This window comes from Oryza sativa, chromosome 2, assembly GCF_034140825.1.
Source record: "Oryza sativa Japonica Group chromosome 2, ASM3414082v1".
NCBI classification, from domain to species: Eukaryota; Viridiplantae; Streptophyta; class Magnoliopsida; order Poales; family Poaceae; genus Oryza; species Oryza sativa.
Genome location: NC_089036.1, coordinates 12,385,417 through 12,411,759, shown reverse-complemented (window position 1 = coordinate 12,411,759; position 26,343 = coordinate 12,385,417). Strand labels below are relative to the sequence as shown.

General features: G+C 40.2%; 3 protein-coding genes across 3 annotated transcripts; 2 read left to right on the top strand and 1 right to left on the bottom strand.

The window, feature by feature from the left end:
* Window positions 1-1,111: 1,111 nt before the first annotated feature.
* Window positions 1,112-10,829, bottom strand: LOC4329135 (apoptosis inhibitor 5-like protein API5). Its single transcript, NM_001416575.1, has 16 exons — window positions 10,616-10,829; window positions 10,333-10,497; window positions 9,072-9,168; window positions 8,929-8,994; window positions 7,520-7,599; window positions 7,358-7,432; window positions 7,102-7,251; window positions 5,602-5,667; window positions 5,277-5,342; window positions 4,720-4,830; window positions 4,480-4,566; window positions 4,290-4,396; window positions 3,228-3,342; window positions 2,946-3,011; window positions 1,868-1,962; window positions 1,112-1,783 (listed from the first exon to the last, which is right to left on the bottom strand). The coding sequence occupies exons 1-16, from the start codon at window positions 10,700-10,702 to the stop codon at window positions 1,603-1,605; spliced, it is 1,614 nt and encodes a 537-aa protein (NP_001403504.1). The 5' UTR covers window positions 10,703-10,829; the 3' UTR covers window positions 1,112-1,602.
* A 2,892-nt stretch (window positions 10,830-13,721) lies between these two features.
* LOC112937900 (uncharacterized) lies at window positions 13,722-16,727 on the top strand. The gene is made up of 5 exons (XM_066307174.1): window positions 13,722-14,650; window positions 15,034-15,122; window positions 15,232-15,356; window positions 15,440-15,517; window positions 15,600-16,727. Exons 2-5 carry the CDS (start codon window positions 15,076-15,078, stop codon window positions 15,830-15,832), a joined length of 483 nt encoding a protein of 160 aa, XP_066163271.1. The 5' UTR covers window positions 13,722-14,650; window positions 15,034-15,075; the 3' UTR covers window positions 15,833-16,727.
* Window positions 16,728-23,588: 6,861 nt separating this feature from the next.
* LOC112938007 (uncharacterized) lies at window positions 23,589-26,343 on the top strand. Its single transcript, XM_026023570.2, has 5 exons — window positions 23,589-23,992; window positions 24,094-24,247; window positions 24,362-24,994; window positions 25,075-25,779; window positions 25,864-26,343. The coding sequence occupies exons 1-4, from the start codon at window positions 23,589-23,591 to the stop codon at window positions 25,231-25,233; spliced, it is 1,350 nt and encodes a 449-aa protein (XP_025879355.2). The 3' UTR covers window positions 25,234-25,779; window positions 25,864-26,343.

Below are 26,343 nucleotides of genomic sequence, written 5' to 3'. Positions count from 1 at the left end.
CCACCACGCCTCCACGGATGGGCTGGCGAGCTCTCGCTCACTGGCTACCTCTCCTATTCCATCACTCAGATCCACCGAGGGCCCATCCTAAGTCCTAACTAGTCGCCCATAGCAACCACCACCGGCCACCATCACAGCCGTGCGTGGCCAAGGGAGAGGGAGGGGTTGCACCAGAGGGAGACGGTGACAACGCTCGAGCTTAACATTCACTGCGCGTCTAGGGAGGAAGAGAGGAAGAGGGGAAGAGATAGAGAAGAGAGAGAATGAGGTGGAGGAAGTGTGACCCACTAACATGTGGGTCCCACTTTTTTAATCTTATTATTTAATTGACATATGAACCCACAAATTTTGTTTTAATTTTTAAATTGAACATTCGTTGCGCGTCTAGGGAGGAAGAGGGGAAAGGGGGAAGAGATAGAGAAGAGAGAGAATGAGGTGGAGGAAGTGCGACCCATTAACATGTGGGTCCCACTTTTTAAAATCTTATTATTTGATTGACATATGAACCTACATATTTTATTTTAATTTTTAAATTGTTAAAAATTGCTTATCGTGCCATGTCAGATGAAGACCAAGCCAAATTATAGATACCAGTTTCACCGTCCAAACCTCCATGGACCTATATTGCATCAGTTTTGATAGTTGCATCGGTTTTCATAGTTGAGAAACCCGTTGTATCTCGTATTGCGGTTCAAGTACAAATCGAACTCCCTATCAAGTTAAGGACCTAAAGTTAACTTATTCAAACGAGGTGATAGATATTTTTGGCGAAGTTCACGAAAGCTATTGTCAAATTGGCAAAGCGCAGCGAAACAGATGTCAAATTGTCAGAATTTAACTGTGCTAGTGACCGCCCGAATACAAGTTAAAGGAGATTAAAGTGAGATGGCAGATGGACCTGAAAACCGTAAAATGGACAAACATTTTTCCGCATTAGAAAGCAGCAGCACGGCCATGGTGTCTACATTTTCTAGGAATATTACCATGAAAGTGCACTTTCAGGATCAATAAACCGACCATTCTGACATCATCTCATCCGCTGTTCTCTCAACATAACATACAGCCATGAGAAAATTCTTAACCATTCACATTCACATTCACCGGTTCAATTGATGCTTACCACAACTTTGCCTAGAGTTCCCGTCATCGCCTCTGCGATAATACCAACAAAATTTGATACAAATCGTGACGAAAGCAAACAATATTGCAATAAACATAATTCACCTCGGCAATCTATTGATTCTTAAATAAATAGTCTTTAACAACAAATTCTAGAATTTAAAAGTTCTGCTTGAGTTCATCGAACCACCAAAACAAGTAGAACTGGTCAACTAACAAACGGTCAGGGATGTAAATGAACTAGGGCGTACATACACTCCACATTCTTGAACCTCCACGACTAGGGTCTAAAAAATCATCGATATACTCAAGCATCCATCATATGAGCTTTCTGTATGCATTCAGCAATTGAGCATGCCTTCACGGGCTATCACCAATCCCATTTTGCTGCATACAGAAAAGCTTATCTCCTGAGAAGTACCTCAAATCAAAGCAGAAAGCTGATCTATTCTCCCATCAGATTGCAGGGATTTCCAACTATTCTCAGCGGTAGCCCCATCCTCTTCCCCGGCCTCCCCTGCCCCGGCCTCTTCCACTCCCTCTACCACCACGGGATAACCCTTCAAAAGCTCTGTTCACAAGTTGATTCCGGGCTGCTCCCTCTCCCCGCCCCTTCTTGCTCGCAGGGGTGTTCCCATTTGTAGCAGGCTGGGACCTCTTCCCTCTAAAAGATCCACAAAGCAGACTTAACTATAATGAAATGCAAAGTCTGAGGGGGAAATGGAATATTAGGTAATAGAAATCTAACCCTGTTGTTGTAGGTGCTGGTTTCTTTGGCTGCTCCATCCATGAGAGAGTGATTTTCTTGTCACCAATAAATAAAGGGGATTTCGCACGCAACGGCTGAAATGAACATTCATCACGTTTAGTTAGAAAGCATAAACATTTAGGTAGGTTAGTATTATTAGTATACACAAGCAGTATATTTCATACATTGCCGTGTACTTATGCTTCCTCCAGCAGTAGAATAAGATGTGTTTTAGACATTAACACATGCAACTTTTCCATTGTACAAATTAATACAACTACAATGGAATTTTTTGACACAACCTACTCGTCATTTTCATATATCTAAGGTAATTCGTAGAGATTGGTAGCCAAAGTTGAATTCGGTTGTGTACATGCAATTATAAAAGGCCACTTAACTTTTACTTAAGATAGTCCTGCAGTTCCTTCACAGGCCTCAAAAGCATAGTGCAAAACTCAAACCAGCATGTGAACTATTCACTCAAATCAGTCCTCGGTTCGCTGATTCAAACATGGTTTGACAGTGAGCCAGACAGTTCAGAGTATTAATTTTGAATTAAACCCCAAGCCTGTATTAAAATAAAGGCTCATATTGAAAACTTCCTTAAATAAATCACATGCCAATCTCAACACAGTTGCTTATCAGCACATCCTACACATGCAATATAACCTCAGGTAAAAGGGATTCGACTCCAAGCGGAATTAAAATGTACCAGAAAGTTTAAACATCCCAGTTTTTCTCACTATCATTGTTTCTATTAATCCAAACCAGACCGGGCCCTGGTCACAGTTTTTTTTTTGGTCTTGACTAACAGTGGTCAGATTTCGGTACTATGCTCAAAAGCAGATCTGTAACGAAAAAAAAACTCCCACTGCTATTTGCTAGTATTTTCAATAGTTCTTTTGTTATACATTTAAAATTGTAACTGGTCCACCATGAGAAGCCCAAGCAGAGAGCATTTGGAAGCTTCTTGTGATTTCAAAAATACCCTCATATGTGTCACCACATTATTCTCACATGCGATAGCATTTTGCAATTCACATATCACACAGTTCCACTAAAGTAATAAAGAAATCACCTGCGCCATTGCTAGTATGTTGTTGTAGGCCCTCATTGTCATTGTTGATTTCTGCTGATCAGATTTCTGCCAAAAGAACATCATATCCAAACGATGATCAGTTGTTGTAATTGTTTTTAAAGTCATAGTATCAATCTAATTGCCAAACAAAGAACTTGGAAACAATCTTGTAGAATATGATGTTACAAGATTCTGAGACAAGGATAAGTCAGCTAACAATAGTGCTGATCCAACACGGAAGGAGGAACATAGAAAATTTATGCAAAGCACCTAAAAACTCACAATTTTAGTTTTCTCTTCTTCAGTCTTTGCTGAAGATATTGCCTTGTTAAAATCTGCCATCCCCTGAGTTAGTCTCTTTGAGACTGCTCGAACTGTCTCTTCTGTTCCAGTTAACCTGTGCACGTGCAGCAGTAAGAAACTAGCAAATAAAACAGATCACCAAAACAAAATACCATACGCTCTCACACCATATTAAAAAATTGAAAGGAATTTTATCATAATTTATAGAAAAACGATTTATGATTTATATTAGATTACCACACCAGAATATGGCGTAAAAGATGTTTCGCAAGCTATGGGAGAACAAAATTTGTGTAAGATAATGTTGCCACACATAGCGAATGACGGCCAATTAAGAGAGTTATAACAAATTGTCTATTTTCCTCATCAACGGAAACCGCCAAGCCAAGCATCATGTTTGTTAAAATCTTAATACAAGTCTACTAGTCGAACAACCATAGAATAATTGATCTGATTCAATCCTAGGTAGAATCTTGATAGTGGCACAGGGGGAAGAAGAGAGTGGAAACCTCACATCTCTCTCTCTCTCTCTCTGGGTTATGGCGTTAAGCCCTTACGCCCTGACCCCTTGGCACACCCTAGCACTACAGCGATGCCTTAACAATCATGCAAATCACTTCCAAATTCCAATTATTCTTCAATTATCTATATGTCCATATTTATATAAAATTACTACAGATCATCCATTTACAATGTACCTTTGGTCAAATCTTCTAGTACAACCTATTATTTTATTCTAAGATTTAACAATAGATGTGACCCAGATACTAGCGTCATGGCATCACTCATTTTTTACATGTCAATTACCCCTTACCTCAGGATCATACTCAGACAAGATGGATTCCTTCACCCTAGTGCTAGATTTTTTTTGTCCACTTAAGCACGTGGTAGTCATGGTACTACTGCAACTGCCCCAATGTATGATAACTAATGATTTGGTGGAACTAATTTAAAAAATAACCATTGTCTAAGCTGTGGTTCTTAAAGGAATGCACACAAATAAAAATAGTTCAAAGAAATCATAAGGAAAATGCAACCTACCTCTCCGTAAAGTCTTTGTAATGTTCTGAGAAATCCTCTCCAAGTCTATCCGATGGTTGTCCAGTAACAATCTTGTAACCACATAGGCTGTTTGTGGTGTTTGGTGTCTGTATTTCATTTGGTCAGCACAAGGCCATCCATGAAGAAAAGACATGGTTCATAATAGATGATAAACATTCTGTCATCAAACCTTATGGGCTAAATGGTGAAAAATGTACATCAGGCACTCAACATAATTATGGTTGATATCTTCCACCTTCTTCCCAGGCATATATTTCTGTAAAAGAAAACGTAAATGCAATGGTAAGACACGACATTTATTGTGTAACACCGCGGTGGAGGGGAAACCATCTAACAATGTCTTCTAGGGGACAAAATAAAACATTAACAAAGGGGGATTGGACACCTATCAGACAGGAATTGCACAGACCTTGAGCAATTGAACAACAGGGGGAAGCAGCTGCCGTGCATCTTGTGCTGTAGCATATGGTGAGCTTGCAGCAACTGTTTTGAGCAAATCCAGTTTCTTCTCTTCAGGAATCTAAAACAGGTAAAAAAGAGGGGAAAACCTTAATGCTCTAGAAAACCTTCATGCTCTAGAAAACCTTCATGCTCTAAGATGCGAATTCACTTTGTTTTGAAGATAAACAAGTTCAAGGCATGGTGGGGAGTCTGATTGCCAAAATGATGGCAATTCAATTAGAATATCCATAGTTACAAAAAAATACGACAGACTTTTTTTTACCATGCAATGTTAGTGCAGAATGCAGAAATGTGCATGATTGCAAGAGCTGTTTCTTTATCACAAGTAAGGAATGTAACCAAATGTTTCAAAAAAAAAATGGTGTGCAAACTGCAAAATGTTACATTATGTATGACAACAAAACAAGGGTTGTAGAGCTGCCATGCATAATATAATTAAAAAGAAGCATTTACTGTTTTTTCCAACAAAGCACAGGGACCAATGTACAAGATAAAGAAGATTACCTTGTCAAAAACTGGAACAATTTGCTTAACGAAATAGTTGAGGAACTTGCTGCTCGATCCCCCTCTCTGCAGATCATGCAAATGTAGTGAAAAAAAAAGCATAAGATAAGATGACATTCACTAACAAGTACTACCTCCGTTTCAGGTTATAAGACCTTCTAGCATTGCCCACATTCATATATATGTTAATGAATCTAGGCACAATATGTCTAGATTCATTAACTTATATATTAATGTGGGCAATGCTAGAAAGTCTTATAATATGAAACGGAGGAAGTAACAATTTATAAAAAATCCATTGTTTGACAAAACAAATTGTTCGTACCATAAAGATAGGAAGAGCCATATACATGCACGACGTCCACCTCTCAATGTGGTCAATGTCAGAAACCTAAAAAGAATTAATTGAGGATGTTGAGAAAAGCATACAATCAGGTTCAAAGGAAGAGAACAAATACCTTACATACATAATTTGATATCATAACTGACATTTTTGTTATCAAGATGACCAGTTAATGACAGATTGAGATATGTAAGAGAACACCTATATTTGGACATGGCCACAATAGTAACAGAATATCGAATAGGTTGGTTGATGCAGGAGATTGCAAAATTATCCAGCATCAATACATACTCTTAGGGGTTATTTGGATCAGGGATTTTTGGGAACTGGTTTTCCTAAAATCAGTTCTTAGCATGGTTATAGGAACTAGCTGTTTCAATTATAACTAAATCAGCCTTGTTTTTAACAAAAACCAACAACACAAGCCACTCCCTGCAGCGATGAAAAGACAGCAAGTAGAACAGTAGATTCTTTGAGCGATCTGCCACATTGGTCGATCCGCAACTAGACCCAACACCATTACACCAGGCGACAAACACCACCTGACACCTTGTGTCCAACCTACTGCAGACGGCCGCTGCAGCCACTGGGTTACCATCATCACTCTGCCCGTGCCGCTCCATCCATCCTAGAGAAAGAGAGATGGAGAGAGAAAAGAGAAGTCGAGTGGAAGCAGAGGATGGTGCCGTTTGGAGGAACTGCGGAATTCAAAGATGGGTATTTGAGCATAGCCTCACTTGCCCATGTGCCTCAACATTAGCCAAGGCTGCTATGAACACTAGCGGATGATTGGTGGAGATGTGGACTGTTGAGCATAGATTGGTAAGTATTTATAGAAAAACCAAGCAGAAGTAAGATTGATAATTGTGCACGGTGAAAAGAGTAAGAGAGATGCCTGGGGTGTCTTGTGAAGCTCACAAGCCAAAATGTGTAAACAAAGGCTGGGTGTGAGAAAACATGACAGGCTACCTAGATACATTAGTTCAAAGTCCAGTATGAGCCTACATACCCAATTTCATGAGAAAAAAACATTTCTTCTTGCATTTATCGAGAACTGTTTATGAAGGTCATATGTAGAGCATAAGATAAACAACAGTATGGGTAATGCCCACTAAACATCACTGCTAAAATCATTTAAGAAAAAAGAAGGGCATAATGCGCAGTTAAGGATGACAGGTGACATGTTATCCAACTAACGGAGCCATTGTTTCGCTTATTCGCGGGATAAGCAAAACGGCATATTTGCAAACGAGAGGTAATTTGTGAATAAAACCTTTATATACGTGTTCTTAGCGATCTAAAAGCAAAGGCTGAAAAATAAACTTCAATGAAAAAAGCTCAAAATCAGCTCCAGATTTAAGGTTGAAAATTCAAATTTTGGCTGATAAGCATAAGCATAAGCGAAAAGATGAGGCCCTAACTTGCTTGATTATGATGCGTATATGTAAATTAGCTCCAGGAACATTCAAAGAACATACTTACATTGAATTGTGCATCAAGATCAGCTTGTGCTTGAATGATTTCAATCAATTCCTGGAACGACTCTCGAGGAGCGGAATCCCCAAATATACTGAGACTCCGCAGGAAATCCATGAATAATTTAAATTCCAACCCGGTTACATCTAGCACACTCTGAATTATAACAGCCATTGTCAAAGGTCATCACACAATGTACATGGAAACTTAAATCACTGAAAAAAAAATCAGACAGCCAAAAACTGAAATAATGAAGGCATACTTTCTTTATCAAATCAGTTATATATCTTTCCATTTCTGCTTGAGGTTTCAGCAGCTCTGCTTTAACAGGGAAGACCTGGAAAAAAGATCAGTTATTATTTTCTGGTAGAACAGTGATTGCCCATGCCTACAACTCGAGTAATTCCTATGTGTAACTATTTACCTTATCTTTAAGGAAACAAATAACTTTTTCACGAATCTCTGATCCCGACTCCACATGCTTAAATAAAGGCTGCAAGGAACCTGGCCCAAAGAAGGTACAAATCAATAAAAGCAGCCAATAGAAGTATTTCATGAAGCCAACTTGCATACACGTCAGACCATTACTATTAAATAGAACTAGTCATTCAACACCTGCAAGGATATAATATCATACGAGCTCTGACAAAATCATGGGGAAAGGGCATGTCAACAAAACCATAGCAGGGATCAACAAAGCACCGGTTCAAGAAAAATCAGATTCTAACTCTGTCATACTATCCCCGTCTCAACCAAGAGCAAGGTAAAAAGAATGGTTATTGATTTTAAAGGCATCAGAAACTCAATAGACATGCTACTTTTAGAAAGATAAAGAGTCTTACAGACAGTTCACCAAAAGCAAAAATGTCTGTGCACCAAGCTATCGAACATTCATCTTCAAATTTCTCAGAAACCATGTGGATATGGAATAGTGGGATGCCAACACAATACAGATTGACTCTCTTGGTCTTGTAATCATTTAGCATATATTGATAATCATTCAGCGCATATCGATAATCATTCAGCATATATCAATAATCATTCAACGTATATTGACAATGATAACTATCCATTTTAAAACCAAAATCATGTGTACAAAATTAATGAATCCAAAATACTGATATCACTTTTTTTTGATAAATAGCTTAAAATACTAAGAATCCTGAAATTTAGATGGCATGGCTGTAAATGCATTTCTATAAATGCAGTTTACATTACATTTAGATGGCATGGAATATATGTCATTCCTAAGAAACACTACTATTTTTCAAGTACCAAATTCTAAGGCCAATATATATTAACAAAATGCATTCGTGGATAACTGAACTAGCGATAGACCTAGTTTTGTAAGTCTGTAACTAATCGCATGAACATATATTGATAGTACAAGCTATCTTGTTTCAAAACACTGGTTCTAAAACAAGAAAATAACAATAATGTGTTGTGTCCAACACATATGTCGTGATAAATTGAATGAAAAAAGTTCAGATAGTACACAAACTGGGACTAAATAAACATAAATCGGTTGGCTGGTTCTCCTGGTTTCTAAATTTACATGAAGGTCCAATAAATTGCCACTAGGGATGAATCTGGAATAAAAAAAATATTGGTGGTAGAAAATCAACAAAGTCATCTAATGTTGTTGCCTTGAGCACAATCTACAAATTCTTTTTAGAGCAACGATAAGATATACTTGAATACTCAACAGGTGTACATCCCAAAAGGAAAATTCATGGCAAACTAGGTCAGTAGTTCAATGTTCAAAAAGAGTACATATTCAGAAAAATATTTGTAAGGTGACAAACAATGAGCAAATGGTTACTGAAAGCTTACTTTTAACATCCTGCCGTATAAGCGACATCAGTGCTTTATGAACAGCATCACGCTCCACATTTTCCTCTAAAATACATGCAGAACTCAGAAGAATGCAAATGTGTACCATTTGATCCAAATTAAAAATAGCAAAATGATTGTACCACTTGCAAGGAGTTGTCCAAGGATATCGGCAATTTTTGAGACAAATTCTGCATCTTTGGCAAGAAGTGGAAAACCACGAATAGCTTGTATTCTAGTCTGCAAGAACATTTAAGGAGGAGTTAATCATGCAGAATTAATGGAACCTGAGACACATAATGCATCCATATTGATCTAAAGAAAACTGAAGACGTAATGATGATATTCTAACAAATGTAGTTTATTTCTGAAGAAGAGCTCTTGCTTGCCTTTACACATGAGAAACAACCATTAAGTGACAAAAGACTCTTAAGTATCAAGTAACCAGGGACAAGCATGAGAAAAAACCATTAACGGACAAAGGACTGCATTACTCAGTTCATTTGTTCAGCATAAATACATTAAGTCATATATGAATATCAGAAAGCAAATGGGCATCAAAATTGGTAGGAACAGTCTAATTTTCTATATGAGAACCGAAAACAAAATGCACCAGATACATATTTCCTAGTTACCACATATCAAATAGTTTCTTTCAAAAATAAAGGTACAGTTTCAGTTAGATAGAATACTCCAAGAAAAAAATATTATAATATTTTTCCACAATGTGCATTTCGATTGTAGGGTCTATTTGGCTTGTAGCCACTTTCAACCCAACTACCTTTATTGGTAGGGTAGCAATTGTTACAGGTTACCAAGATTTGGTATTTCCAGAAGTTCACAGTCTCAAAATCTCTACTAAGATATGGTACGGCTTCAAACCAAACATAATCCCAACACTGCCAAAATTTGGTTCGTGCAACAAACCAAACAAGCCCTTAGTAGCAACAACGCATGGATAAGATAATAAGAGCTAGAGAAGAAATAATTGAAGGCTGGGAAGAGTGACCTTGTCTCTTCTTTCTCTGAGTTTGTTCATGAAATGATGATGTTCAACATGAAGAAATAAATGATAGATGAAATCCCAGTCAACGCATATTGTTTGCACATATTAGGGAAAAAAGCTTCGTTGGCAAACAAAAGAAAATGATGCGCCTAAGCAAGGGGCAGAAAATGTGGCACGATTTTGCCAAAAACTCAGTGGACCAAGCAAGTTACCTAAACAGGAAAGACCTGAATTCCAGACCTTAAACATATAAAAGCTCTAGCAATTCAGGAATTTTGTTTTAAACGAATGGTTAAATTAGCAAATAATGCAAGTGACTCGTTCTGTAATTCTGTAAAGCTAAACTAGGTCGTACACGAGCAGCATTATCTGGATTCTCGAAAAGGGAGAGTGCATACCGCGAGTTCCTCCATGTCGACGAGGTCGAACATGGCCTCCATGGCGCGCGGGGCGAGTGCCGGGAAGCTCCGGAAGAAGCGGGGGATGAGCTGCGCCGCGAGCTGCTTCGCCTTCACGCTCTGCCCCTTCACGGCCGATATGATCGCCTCGTAGTCCGCCGCGTGCTGCGATGCGGAAGGCCGCCCCCCGAGCAAAACGAAACCCCGTCAAAACCCTAGGCGGCGGCGGCGGGGCCCGTAGCGGCGAATGGAGCAGGCGGCGGAGGGGGGAGCGGAGGCGCACCTGGGACTTGTCCTTGGCGGAGGAGAGGCGCTCGCCGAGCTCGTAGAGCCGCTCGACCTCCGCGGCGTCGGCGTCGGAGGCGGCCATGGCGGCGGGGGAGCGGTGTGGGAGATTTGGGGGGGTTAGGGTTTGGGAAGGGAAGGGAAGGGAAGCGGGCGGTAAAAGATGGCTGGCTCACCTACGCAACGCAACACGAGAAACCAGTGAACTCAAGAGGCAGGTGGGTCCCGGTGCTCAGTGTGTTATTATCATTCGGGAAGCCTCACGTACCTTCTGGCGTGTGGATTACTTGTTTTTCTTTTTTCCAATAAAAAAATAAACTTGTTTTTCTTTTGAGACTAATCTTTATAAACGAGTAAATGGGAGATGAGGTAGCAAAATCAACTACTTCCTTCGTTTCACAATGTAAGCCATTCTTTATGTTAATAAATCTAGACACAATGTAAGTCATTCTAGCATTTCTTACATTCATATTTATGCTAATGAATCTAGATATATGTCATTCTAGCATTTCTCACATTCATATTTATGCTAATGAATCTTCGCATAAATATGAATGTGAGAAATGCTAAAATGACTTACATTGTGAAATGGACGGAGTATAATTTTATTTTTCTTAAAAAAAACTCTAAATAGTTTAGGGCTCCCTTCGTTCGAAATGTATAGTAGGTGAACGTTCGCCGACTAATAATCTAGCGAATCGCTCAGATAGGGAGGATTAGAGGAGGCGGGATGGAGTGGTATGTGTTCTTTCTTTTCTAATTTCTCTTTTTTATACGATTTTCCTGGTACGTATCAAGCATATATATTCTTATCTTTCCAATTTTTCAGTTTGCCTTTATTTACGTGATCCTCATTGTACGTCAAGATTTCTTTTACCTTCTTTTTAGATTTCCTAGTTTTATTAATAGAGATATTTTTATATGAATTATTCACGTGAAAACTTTCTACATATAAATTTTACATATATAATTAAAATTTCTACGCATATCCTTTATATATGTAAAGTTTCTTTATATAGACTTTATATATAAAAAGTTTATATGTAGAAAGTTTGTGTTATAAAATGTATATGTAGAAAGTTTTAATGAAAATAAATTATAAAATGAATTCTGCTTATAAATTTTATATAGAATTTATATATGCAATTAGCAAATTTAGTTTTATAAATATCAATGGAAATAAAAAATATGCTAATCAGCTCTAGATATTTTTGGGAAAAATATAATCTTATCATCAAAACAAACCTCAGAATAAACGCTAGTCATGCTGAGTATGCGTAGATTTGGTTTTTAACCAAAGATCGACGCTAATCATCATTAGACGCGTAATTAGGCATATAATTAGGGGGAAGCCTGCCGGTTCGGATGTAAAGAGGGATAAGCTGTTGTAACGTTCGTGAGCCACGAACGTTCACGTACTAGACGCGTCCCCCATCGTTTTGCAGAAGTTGTTGCTTTTCAGCACAACTTGTGCTAGGCTGATGCTTATCTATAACTATATCTATACTAATATAAAAAGGAGTTGCCACTTCCAATCCTACAGGTGAAATCATCATCCCTAATCCCTACCGTCCATCCGCATCACATCACATCATCTACCATGAGTTTGCAATGCAACAGGTGAACTCATGCATCCACGGATCCAATCACCAACGGAGCAATCTCCTCCTCAATTCTCGCAAATGTCGCCCCCATCATCATTTCCTGATTACTCCCCCAATTCATGCTCCTCTTCCCCGGGATTAAACATCACACATTCGGCGCCGTCCCTTGCACCACCATGCGATGGAGAGATCGCTTCAGGTATCATTGATTCGCTGCACCTTGATCGTCACCAGGCCACTATCTCCAACTCTCCTCGCACCGCTGTCGCCTGACGACCAACGGACGGACCCTTCGCTATGCGCGGTTCCGCAAGATTGCTGGGGCACCTCCGCTACACCTCCGACGTGCCTCGCGATAGGCTCTTGGTCGAATTGGCATGACTACATCTTGATGGCACCAGCACCGGAGCCGACGTCCGCTTTCTCCGGCACCAACCTTGTTGCCGGCCGCTGGCTTCAGCAGTTCTGGCCATCTGCATAATCAGCCAACCAACATGCTTGGTTGTGTGTCGTCCACTGCTTTCGTGCGAGCATAGAGGACAGGTTGTTGCTCGGGGCACCACTCCACCAGTTGGACCTGATTGGTTCGATCAGACCGGTTGGAGCTGACTGGTTCGATCAGATTAAGGGTATCCAAAGTCGAAACACATATGAGAATTCATATGCTCCCTTCTGATTCATTTGTTTAGTACTTTTGTGAATGAGCATAGATGAGCATCCATGAATAAATTACATATATATTAAGTAGTTCACAAAGTAATTATATATCTAACCTGAGTCTATGTAATATAGCAGTTCATATGTGTTACCTCCCTTTTTTTGTCTAAAGAAAAACATTATTGCTTCAGAAAGAGTTGTAAAGTTTTGGGATACAATTAACTAACAAGTTACACATATCTGACAGGTTATGTGTTCAAACTTTTTCCCGGATCGGCATTATAGCAGTTTAAAAAAACATTCTCAGAACATGATGGGCAGCGGCCTTCGTTTCTCTGGGACCCCAGGTATCCCTCATCCCCTGCGGCAATTTGTTCAATCGAATCATTAAGAGTAGCGATGGTCAAGCAAATAGGAGTGGCTTTTGACTAGGAGAAGAAAATGCCTGACTCAATGGTGTGGCAAATGCTGCATCAGACGGTAGTTGGCGGGACCTGTGCTTTAGAATAGCATGTGTGGAGCTGATCAGTATAGTGGGTATTTAGAGATGTTCTAATTCTTTGACTCTTTTGGTTCGATCTCCCTTGGTTATAACGAAACATTCTTTTTTTTTTACTTTTGGCATAGAAAGCTAATTTGCACAAAAATTATGGCTACGCCCAAGGATGTGGTTAAAGTTGAAAAGTTTGATTTTATTGGTTATTCCTGAGAACATGAAAGATTTATATTTTATTTCTGTAGCCTAAAAAGGTAGATCTGAATTTCTGATTTAATGTGGCACTGCAATCCACCATTTGATACTGCTAGCCATGCTAAAAAAAACTACCATAATTGTCTCTACAGTTAATACAAGCATATGCAGATATGCTGGAGATGGAGTAAGCATAATGGAAGAACAATAGGCCTTTATTTGATGGCTTTTAGCTTTAAGATGCTCAATGAGGAGGGTCAAGGAGATTTTGTTCTTTTATTTGCCATTGATTGGCCTTTGGTTGATATATCTGATTTCATGTACTCCACAGGTACAACAAAAAGGTAATATCCATATATGCAGGATTATTTCTTTACTTTAGGTTTTTTACTATTTTACTATGATTAGACAAGGATAAATGGATATATTTTGTATGAACCTATTAGATAAACTCAGCTTAGTGTATGCAGAGGTACAAGCATGAACCAGTTGATTCTGAATAGGAATTACTACTACTCTTTTTTTTTACGAATTTGAGTGTGTACCTTTTCATTAGCATGGCTTAAATGCTTCCAACTAGCAGTAGTTGGTGAATTGATAGAATTTTGGTGCTTTTTGGTGAAATATATTCTCCAAAGAGATAAACCTTATTTTAGATAAAGAAGATATTTTATTTTGAAGCAGAAGATGTGCTATATCCCCAGCCTCTGCCCCAGGGGCACGCGGCGCGACCAAAACACATTCCATGATGCTCTAGAAGTCTAGAACTACTACAACATACATAATTTTATTTTTATATCAAGCACTACTACAACATACATAATTTTCATTTTTATATCGGCATTGATCTGGGATTATCCTAGCCATTGCTCACAAGCTGCTAATAGGCATTCTTTTTATTTTCTTCTTTGCAAGAGGAGGCAACCTAGTGGCACCTTTGACCACAGGTTTAGAGGATGGAATTAGGCACAACGTGATGCATATGACTTCAGTGGAGCAATTTTATCAGGATTGCAGGTTTGGAGGATGGCATTAGGCAAGGTGATGGACATGACTTAAGTGGAGCAAGTTAATCACGATTGTAAGTTTGGAGGACACCATTACTTAAGCATATTTGCCTATCAGAATAATATTTGACATTCACATGTTTGTACTTACAGATCGCTTGATCTCTCAGTTCTATATTTCTGCTGACAACTACATGACCATATCTACATGTTGCTCAATGTTTTGATTTTCTGTGAGCTAATTAAAGTTATGAGTTCTTATAGCTTAAGTACTGAAAGTTTACAAATTCACCAATAGATGTAAGGTTTGTCTGAGTTTAGTGTCTGACCTTGACCCTTGCAGTGTGTGTAAACAATATACTCATGTTACCTTTTAAGGTTACGATTTATTCTCTACAAATTCATACTAAATTCATATTATACAAGTTCATACTTAACAATTGATTTGGATTTCTAGGTATTTATAAAATCCAGATTATTTTGTGAACATGAACATGGAATGTATCTAAATTCTGCGTGTGGACACAGCCTTGCCATGTTTCTCAAGTATGAATATATCCTTGCACACACTGTTTCCCCCCTATTTTTACTTTTCTTAAATATATATTATACAAATGTGCTTTTGATTAGGTAACTTTTCTCTCTGTTGTTGTAGCTATCAAGTTGCTTTCTTGTGTGCTTTTGATGAAGTCGCAGACTTTTATCGGTCCCAGCTTATCACAAGTGAAACTCGACATGGCATAGTTGTTGCCACGGCATTGGAGGTTGATAAAGCTTCAAGTAAGTCGTATTTTCATGTTTCGATCAATTCACTGTCTTTTACTTGCTGTCATTATCAAACACGAAAGACATTTATGTTTCAGATTGCCTATCCACCATAGCTGCAACTACAATAATGTTTTTGCACAATCGTGACTACCAGCGGTATGCTTTGTTGGAAGGTACAACATCTCAATATTTTGCTATTACTTTTGAAGAACCATTAACAAAATGTATGTGCAATCTTTGTTAAAATGGATGCAGAGGTGAGAAACTCCTTGTTGAAAGAACCAACCCTACATGACGCCATTAAGATTGCTGTGACCTATAGGAAGCAAGAGCTACTGCAATTGGAAGAACAAAACAACGATCTAGCAGAGCCAGAAGTGGTGATAGTTGAAGATGATGAAGTGGTGATTGAACCAGTGCCAAAAAAGAAGCGCACTGGCAATAAGGGATTCACTATCCCTGAGGAGTTGGGGAGGGGGGGGGGCTAATGCGATCGGTCCCCCTCCCCCGCTCCGCACTCCTCCCACTTCTCCCCTTCCTCCTCCCCTTCTTCTCTTCCTATTACAGTACACCACAAAAAAATTTTAAAAAAATAAAAAGTTAGAAAAATTTATGTATAAAAAATTTGAATTCAAATTCAAATTTGAATCGGGTATGTAAACTTTTGACTTATAAACTTTTGATCTATAAACTTTAGATGTATAGAAATACTATATATAGAAAATATTTGAATTATTTGAATTCAAATTCAAATTTGAATTGGATATAATTCAAATTCAAATTTGAATCGGGTATATGAACTTTAGGTCTATAAACTTTAGGTGTATAAACTTTAGATGTATAGAAATACTATATATGAAAAATATTTGAATTCAAATTCAAATTTGAATCGGATATATAAACTTTAGGTCTATAAACTTTAAACTTTAGGTGTATAAACTTTAAATGTATAGAAATACTATATATAAAAAATATTTGAATTCAAATTTAAATTTGAATCGGATATATAAACTTTTGACTTATAAACTTTTGATCTCTAAACTTTAGATGTGTAAACTTGAGGTGTATAAACTTTAGGTGCATAAATTTACTAAAATAGGAAAGTAATACGGTGCCAAAAAAGAAAACCAGGTGGAGGGAGGGAGGGGGAGGAGGGGGGGGAATCGATCGCTCTGCGCGAGCGAGGGCGATCGCTCACCCAGTAGCATTTCCACCAGGAGTTGAAGTTATCGATATACCCTCTACCCCTTAGGCATAATAGTTATAGGAGAAAATGTGCACAACTCAATCATTTTGCAGTCCCATTGCGCCTTTTAGAATAAATAATATTGTGCACCACTATCATAGTATGGATTTTGGTTTATGCTATAGAATGTTTACTATTTATCAAATATAAATAGTGTCAATGGCAAATAATGGTGGTGCTTGCGGTTTAATTCTTTTGTGTAATCACTAGAAGTAAGCATGCACTGTTATAGGCCCTTCGTGTCATATTTTCCCTTTTTTAGGGAAGGGGGCAGATATGTTATAATGCCACTGCTCAATAATAAATTTATTCATAGTTTATATTTTGTTTAGTTAGATGCTAGACTATGAAATTTCATCACCTGTTGTCAAGCTGGAGTCCCCAGTGAAAACCTCTGTATGGAACCATTATGCTTCAATTAAATTCCATCACCTTGGAAAACTGGTTTTGGGTAATAGTAATCCCTGTAATCTGTATATTTTGGTGTGTGCCTAATTGTATGCATTGAAAGATTGCATTAAGTTATGAGCACTAACCAAATGGACAGGCTTGCTTTCAGTCTCCTAACTTTTGCCTAATTGTCTCTATTCCTCTGAAATCCGTCATGCATGTGCAGCGTTTTGAGGATTTGGATAAACAATACTTTATTGTCAAACTTGACGATGATGACTTCTCACGCACTGAAAATCATCACCATGGTTTTTCATTTTTATCATATGAATTACTCTTTGTGGTTGCTTAAGGAATAGTGGACTTCTAACTGAATATGATACCGATGTGCCTTGCACGTGCACGATTACTAGTAATATAAAAAGGAGGAGTTCACCCCTCCAATCCTACACGTCAAATCATCACGTGTTATCTCACCATCCACCACTGGGTCAAATAATCTCATCCGTTATTCGATTCGCTAGGAGAAATCTCTCTTCCACCAATTTCACTCGGTGACCCTATCCTCTCCACCACGCTTTCCGCCCGCCCTCACGCCACTGCACGATGACTCTGTACCCGCGCGCTACTTGCTCCCTCCTCGCTCCTCTTCGCTCCCCTCACCTCGTCGTCGCCATCGACGAATCGCCAAACCCTATGCGATGCCACGCCCTCATCTCTCCCATGCCGACAGCTGCTGACGCTGTCGTCGATCCTCCGTCTTCAAGGGCGTCTGCACGTGCCGCCTCTCAAGCCTACGCATCGCTGCCGTCCGCTTCATGGCGACTCGGTCGCTCCTCCACCTCTGCGCACGGTGCACCTCGGTCTCCTCCTTGCTCCCCTTAGCCATCGCCGCCGTCTACTATGCCACGCACGTCCACCGTTGGCCCAGGTCCCGCTGTTGTCCGGTACGCCACCACTGAGGTCTCCAGTCCACACATTGGTTGACCCATCCTGCTACCACCAAATTCGTCTCCCTCAGCGCAAAGCACGGTAGAATCAAGATGGTGTTTGGCAAAAGGATTCATATCGGAGTGCATCAGATGGTACGACTGATTCTTGCCCTATGTCACCAACAATTTCGATTGACTTTAAATTCGTTCAGTCTGGTATATGTCCTGATAGGATCACCTCTGCCAACTGAGTACTTCTGACAGAGTGAAACATCTTGATGCCTATAATGTTTCTGGCTTTTGACATTCCTTGCATGCTTTGACACTCATCCAGTCTGATTGTACGGTGGCTTTTCTGAATTTTGTGATGATGAAAATGGCCTTGGCCTCCAAATATCTACCATGGTGAGCATCGCCAAGACCCTTGCATAGCGTGGCTTGGTCTCAGGCATGCCCATGACGAGGGGTTCTTGTTGGACTCCCTGGTGAGCATCCTAAGCTGCGGTCAAGGTCAGCAAATTGCTTGGGTGTTGGCTTCCTAGATGTTGGCACGATCATTGGCCTAGCTAGAGGCCAAGGAAAGAAAGGATCAAGAGGAAGGAAAAGGAAGAATATGACAAGTAGAGCAAGGGGCATATTTAACCTTGCATATTGTTTCTCTCTTAGTTAGTCGGAAATGGATATTTTAATGGACATAATGTCCAATAGCAAATAACCATTTCTTGAGAGTGTCCTTCCCAAAGATTGATTTCTTAGCAAAATTTGCCTTTTATATTTGGAGTCGTGCAAAATATTTTGTGCGTATAGATGTTCCCCGTGTACCCATCTCCCTCCGTCGCTGCAATGTGTAGGATCAAGATGTCAACTAGAGGGAGGGTGAATAGGCGATTTAAAACTAAATAACACCTAATCAAAACTAACCTAAGTTGCTAGGCTCGGCGAGGGACAAGTCTAACTAAGCAACTAAGTTATATTTTGCAATCCTAGGGTGATATGGGCTCAAATATGTATCTACGAATGTAAATTGCACAAATCTAAATGTAACAAGTAAATGAGACAAGAGACAAGGAATTTTTCACCGCGGTTCGGAAACTCGCTGTTTCCTAATCCCCGTTGAGGCGAGCCCAACTCCACCACTCAACCATGAAGCCACCGCATGCCACTTTGTCAAGGGTGGGCAAGGCGGGAGCCGGCACACGGAAAGGACTACCCAAGCCTCGATCACTAGGGGTAGTTCTTCCTTCACTCCGAAGGTGGTGAACTCCAAACCACTCACAAACCGGCGCCGGACCTCCTCCGTAATCTCCTCGGAGAGGTTACCGAGCAACACCTCCACAAGCTGTCTAGGAGGCGGTAACCTCCAAGAGTAATAAGCGATGACCCGGCTCGGAGATGATTAAGTGCCACACTAGCTCTACAATGGAAGCAATGCACTTGACCCTTGGCTAGAACAACTCTCAACCATAACAATGGATGAACACAAGCTCGAGTGAATGTGGGAGAGATGCAAGGGTTGTATGCAATTGAAGTGAGTGCCAAGAGAGACCCCTTGCTGCTAGTGGGGGAGTACTTATACTCCCACCAACCAAAACTAGCCATTGGGGGCGAAATCCCCCAACTCAATGTATTGCCGGTCAGACTGCCGTTATGTGGCCGGTCAGATCATGCTACTTTGTAACGGCTAGAAAACTAGTCGTTACAGGGCAATAATTGAACCTACCACTAGGGGCTAGTCAGACCAGCCTCGGCTCGGTCAGACCGCCACCGGCTCGGTCTAACCGGTTACGGCTCCGGCGGCTCGGGTTTTCCACCCATGGAGCACCCAACCAGTACACGACCGAAATCCCCTGGGCCAGTCAGACCGGGGTTCACTTGCCGGCCAGACCGGCCGACCTACGCCGGTGAGACCGCCACTAGGGGCCCGGTCAGACCGGCCTTGGTCACCCAGTGCAGACACAAGCAAATATTGAGACGAGTCTAAATGCAAATGACCGAATGTAGCATTTTGATCATCTCTTTGCTAGGTCATTACCCCTCTTAATAGTACGGCAGAGCTATAAACAAAACTAGCACAATTTGATCGCCCAACTCCTCGATCAATTTAAAATTAAAACACTAGTTTATCATCTTCTTTCCTTTGCTTTGCGCCATCAAATTTTAATCCTTCGATAATTATCTATGCACACATATCACGTGGTCCTAACACAAAATATATAACTCAAAGAGAACGGTTAGTCCACAATTAGTGCTTGTCATTTAATTACCAAAATTAACAGCGGGGTCTAGATGCTTCACAATGAAGTTGCCACATGACTCATTCGAGCTTGGTTAATAAGCTATTATTTAAAATATAAACATTCATTAATTTGTCACGGTGTAGACATTTGCCACAATTCATAATACACATATTGCCTAATAGGAGATATTTCTCACGAAACACATTTTGGCAACTTTAAACACATTACAAGCACAATACATATGCTCCACAATTTATTTATCCAAGCATGCATCGTCAACAAATAATGGCATGTGCATGGATATATCAACATGAGACGTCTCCAAATAACATCATTACATCGCTTAGGGAATTTATAATAAATTGGTCCATAAAAATAAAAATAATCATCTTACTAAGGGCATTGGGGGTACTTCCATGGCCTTTCCTCGTAGCCTCCGACTGAGCTTCCTTTGCACGACATGCCCTCTCACGCATCATCCCATATTCAGCCATGCGCTCTTCCTTCTCCTTACATTCTTGATCCTCCTTTATCTTCTACTTGAATACTACCTGAATGATAGCTTCTGCCTACACAAATCCTCCATGTCTTTTTGACGGACATCTATGGGTGTGTTTGGTAGGGATTCTCGGTAGAATTAGTTGAAGCTAAGCCAAACGGGCAATTTTTTTCTTAGCTTCCAGGGCGAATCAATTGGGATCGATTCCCCTTTTTATGAAGCAAGGGTGAATCGGTGGAAAGCTAGCTAGCTTCTCATGAGAATCAAGCCAACCAAATATGAACTTCTCCATAAATTTTCTCAAAAATTACTCACCTGCCATTGGGTATACCCCCTCTGCAGTGCTATCAAAACAGAATGCTTGAGCTCGCACCCATCGGTAGGGTTGCAAGAGCTAGGAGACGATGTGCTACACCTAGCTCTGCCCTCGCTGGTGGCGTCTCCTGGCCACACCCACCACGCCCTCCTAGGCGACACCACCTGTCTCCATCTCCTCCCTCGGCCCTGCAGAGACATGCCGTCGCCACCGCTGTTCGCTTGGTATCCAGGACACCTCCGACACCAGGCAACGATGCCACTGGTCTCCTTCTAGCCCCGCCACCGCTTCCCCATCTCTTCGAGCTCCCTAGGCATGAACAACAAAGGTACTAATCCCCTTTCCTTTGTTGCAATAATTTCCTCATTTCCATTCCTTTTCTGATATATAGTGGATTTTATCCCGTGGATTTGTGTATATGTGACAAGATTGTAGTGCTGATAAATACAAATGCATTGTGTGTTAGTTGACTTGTGTAGATCTAAAGATTTGTGGCTCCATAAATATATTTTAGTGATGTGAAATGCCTATGATTATGACAAGCTCAAGATAAAAATGATTTTGTTCTGCATTTGGTGCAAGAACTAATGGCTTTGTATCTGGTGGCGCATTTGCAGTCATGGCCCCCTTTGACGCCTTCGTAGTCACCGCGCTGCCCCAGACTGGAATTCAAGCTGCGATTTTTTAGGTGTTTCAGAGATGTTTCAGTTTCAGAGTATTCTAGTTCCAGAGGTATTCTAGTTTCAGAAATTTAGACCAACACCGTGTCTCTCCTAATGAAGATCGGTTCATTAGGCGGAATTGTGTTTATAAAATGAATTGGAAGAATGGCCAACTTTGGCAATTTGAAAATCTGAATAGTAATTATGCGAATTGTCAGAGTCAGTGTGGCAAATATTAATTGTGTACGTAATGGCAACATGAATGTTAATTGGAGCAAACATGAAAGCCAATTTTTTCTGTACAATTACAGTAGTGCACTATGCACATGTTTTTAATTGGGAAAATTGGTTTCATGGCATCGAAATATCTTGTTACAAACACTTTATCTTCAAGTTCTTACATTAGAATCTACATCTAACATTTCTAGCCAAACGTCTAAAGCTACTGATTCAGATTCTCTTCAATATTTGTTTCAGGAAGAATCAAAATTGCAGAATCATAATCATATAATCTGGAGCTCTACCAAACATGCCCTATATCTATTAATTCCACAAAGTCACATAGAGGCTGAGATGGCGTATGGTACCATCACATATGACAACATATTAGCAACAATAAAAAAAAATATAATGATTGAACAACCATAATACAATTGAAATTACCTCCACTGTCTTCTTGGGCTTTTCTTTCATCCCTTGTGGCTTGAGCTTCTCCAAGGACTTTGCGATAATTTGTGCACATCTAATAGCTTTCGCGACAAAAAGTGTTATCATTTTCGCTAATGGCAAACTTGTGCAGGTTACTCTACCAACACATGGGCCAAGGAACCCCCGGCAGTGGCCATTGATGATGCATAGACCCAATGAATCCATCACGACCAACAAACTTCAAAAATAAATACGAAATACATATAACTGCTATTGATTTCGACGCATTCCACTCTATCACGTCATATAAAATACAACCTATATTCAATAAAGTTGGTCAATAATTATTTTTTTCTTAGCTATAACTTTTTCTCTTGAACCTCATCCAACATAACCAATGCACTACAATCACAAACCAGTAAAAAATATCAACATCCAAACAACCCACCTGAAAGGTCAAGTTGGGACATCCATAATGTGGTGCAAAAATAGTCCATAAGTAATATACGAGTAATATTCTATTCAGCCAGTTATTATCATTGTGCAACTAGTCCATATAAAAAAACAAAAGTTACCTATATGCTTATGAACTACCTATATATATATATATATAATAAATAATAGTATCTATCTCTACTTCTCTCTTCTTCTAATAATATCTTGTATCTATATATGTTGTCGAGATTGTTATAAGTCCTATTTATATGAAAGGTGGTGTTTGAATCTTCTGAAGATGAAGATGAAGATAAAGATGAAGTGTTTCACGCAAAACGAGGTGGTAATAACATGTGATTAATTGGGCTTTAATTATTACAAACTTGAAAAATAGATTAATTTGATATTTCAGAACAACTTTCATATAGAAAGTTTTCGCACGAAACGCACCGTTTAGCAATTTGAAAAACGTACCACTTTTATCGAGAAGCTTAACCAACTCTTGTTGGAGAAAAAACCAGGCTTTTATCATATACATTGGTGATGCCCCACATGCTGGAGGGTTGAATACTTGAATAGGCAATTAAGGTCTGTTTAGATTTCAACTTTTTTTCTTGAAACTTCTAACTTTTCCATCACATCGTTCCAATTTTTTCTAACTTTCCATGTTTTAGCGTGTAACTAAACACAGCTAGAAACTTAAAAGGGTTAATTAGACACATGCCATTACTAATTTGAAGGTTTGGAAAAATGCAATTACTATTTGACAAATTGTAAAGATGCCATTACAAATCGCACGATACTGGAAACATGCCACGTTCTACGCCTGATCCGCGATTGCTGACCACATGTGACTAAAATTTGTTCTTAATGACCAAAATGCCCCTGTTTGACCGGCTATACCGACTGGAGTCGGGTCAGCAGGAGCAGCACACATTTTATCCCCTTTCTCGTTCTCTTAGACCTAACCCTAGCAGGAGCAGCGACGACGGCGGCGACGTCGTCTACGGCGGCCGCGGCGATGACAACGTCTACGGTGGCGGCGGTGGTGGCGACGGTGCGGGCTACGACGGCTGCGGCGGTGTCTTCGGCTGCGGCAGCGACGGCGTCTACGGCGGCAGTGGCGGCATATTCGGCGGCGGCAGCGACGGCGTCTATGGCGGCAGTGGCGGCATATTTGGCGGCAGCGGCGACGGCGTCTACGGCGTCAGCGGCGACGACTCTTTCTTTCCATGGAGGGGTAGGAAACGTACTGCAAGGGATGGAGCCCAAATCAAGGTAAGGTAGTCGATTCCTTCGATTCGATGTGCTGTGAGCTGGATGTGTAGGTTTTTTTTTTCTGTGCATTCCATGTGTGGTTGACTTGATTTCATTCCAATGTCAGTACACTGTTGTTCTCGATAGAGTTAAAGGTTTATGGTTTTACCACCATAGATTCGGATGGTAGACGGAGGTATACTAAGGGTTGTGTGCTGAAATGGGATGTTGAGTATGGTAGCTTATCTTTGGATTTGTTGATGCTAAGCTTAAGCTCAGAGGTTAGATGGGGTGAGTAGCAGACTGCAACCGTGTGGTTTTTGGACAAGGGCAGTAATGAGGACGTTAGAATTGTCCATGAATCTCAACTGGTTGACATGTTTGAAATGTACAAGTCAGAAATGCATGCTGAATTAATGGTCTTAGTTGTTGAGAGTGTACTCTGCGATGCTAGTGCTAATAACATAGAGCCAACATCAATGCCATTGTGTGTTCTTCCACTTACTCAGACAGGGCAGGGAGCATCTGCATCTAAAGTGGCAGTTTCAGGTGAACCTGCAACTCAAGAAGCGGATGAAACATTGCCTAATGTGTTTGACATGGAGGAGGAGTATGTGGGTGTTGATGATGAGGGAATTTATATTCAACCTATTCACACCATTCCACCTACAGATCATGCTGAAACCTCTGGTCAACCTAGTGCTGAAAATGCTGAACCATGTGCTGAAAATGCTGAACCTGGTGGACCTTCTAGGACTACTCAACCTCATGGTAAGGTTGAGGTCACTGATGATGACCTAGCAGAGTTTAATGTTCTTCATAACCCTGAGATGCCAGTGATTAAGGAGGAAGCTGTTTTTCCTGACATGATAACATTCAGAAAAGCTATTAGGCACTTTGCGGTTGTTACAGGATTTGAACTCTCTAATTTGCAAACAGATCCAACAAGATTCATTGCCCACTGCAAGCATGAGGGGTGTAAATGGCGCATTCATGCATCAAGGTTGTCTGATGGCAAAACTATTCAGGTTTGTATGTCAATTTGCACATTTGTATCCATTTTGCTTGAAAGTTGTGACTTATAGCACTATTTAAAATGTGTGTGCAGATAAAGAAGCTACCATTTGCACATGAGTGTCCCACAACCAAGCTCATGGAAGGGAAGATGGCCACTCAAGACTGGATTGCAGATAGACTGAAGGATTGGTTAAAGAAAAACCCTGACAAGGGAGCTAAGGCAGCAAAAGAGAAACTTGAAGTTGACTGATGGAATCCTGCCCAGTGTGATTAAACAGCTCAATGCAGCAACAATCAACCTGAAAGTTGTAAAGATTGCTAGGAGTGATGATGACATGGCTGAGATCACATTGGTTGAGAGTGACAACAATACCAGAAGGCACACTGTGCATTTGATCAACCAAACATGTTCATGCAGAAAGTGGCAGGTTTCAGGAAAACCTTGCAACCATGCCTTGGCATGGATATGTTCCAACAGAGGAGTTGAGATTAAAGATTTTGTTTCAGAGTACTTTTCTGTTGGCATGTTCAGAGCAGCTTATGCAGGGAGAGTGCCAACTATGCCAGACAGATCACAATGGCCTGTGGTGAATTTAGGCTTCAAAGTCTGTCCACCTAGACTCAAGAGGGGTGCAGGGAGGCCTAGAGTCACTAGGATCAGGGGTGCACTTGAACCAGGGGCAAGAAGGGTGCGATGCAGGAGATGCCATGGTTTTGGGCACTTTGCCAAGACTTGCAAAGAGGCTGAAGCACCAGAAGACACTGATGAAGTGCCTACTGCTTCCCCCAAGAAGAGGTAATATGCTGCATGGTTGACTATTTATTTTGAATTCTTTTACATATGTTGCATTTGCTAACATATCCATATCACTGTTTGCAGGAAGAAAACTCAAGATGAAAGTTCATCAAGGCCTGCTAAGAAGAAGAAGACACCCAAGAAAAAGAAAACGCCCAAGAAAAAGAAGACACCCCAGAAGAAGAAGGATGCTCGAGCTGCCTCAGAAGGCCCAGCTAAAGTTGTTAGAAGCCTGTCACAATATCTACAATCCTGAAGCTTGTGTGTTTTGAGGCCTTGCTGACATGCCACTGTGATATGCACTATATATTGTATTTTGAGGCCTTCCTGACTTGCTGTAGTGATATGCACTCTATATTGTATTTTGAGGCCTTCATGTTACCTGCCACTGTCTTGAACCTGTATTTTGAGGCCTATGTTGCCTGGCACTGTGATATGCACTGTGTGCAACATGTGAACATGCAGTGTGCTGAAATTAGTCCAAACCTGTGAACATGCAGTCCATATTGTGAAATATTGTTGATCATCTGAACACATGCCATGTGAAATATTTGTTGCTGATCA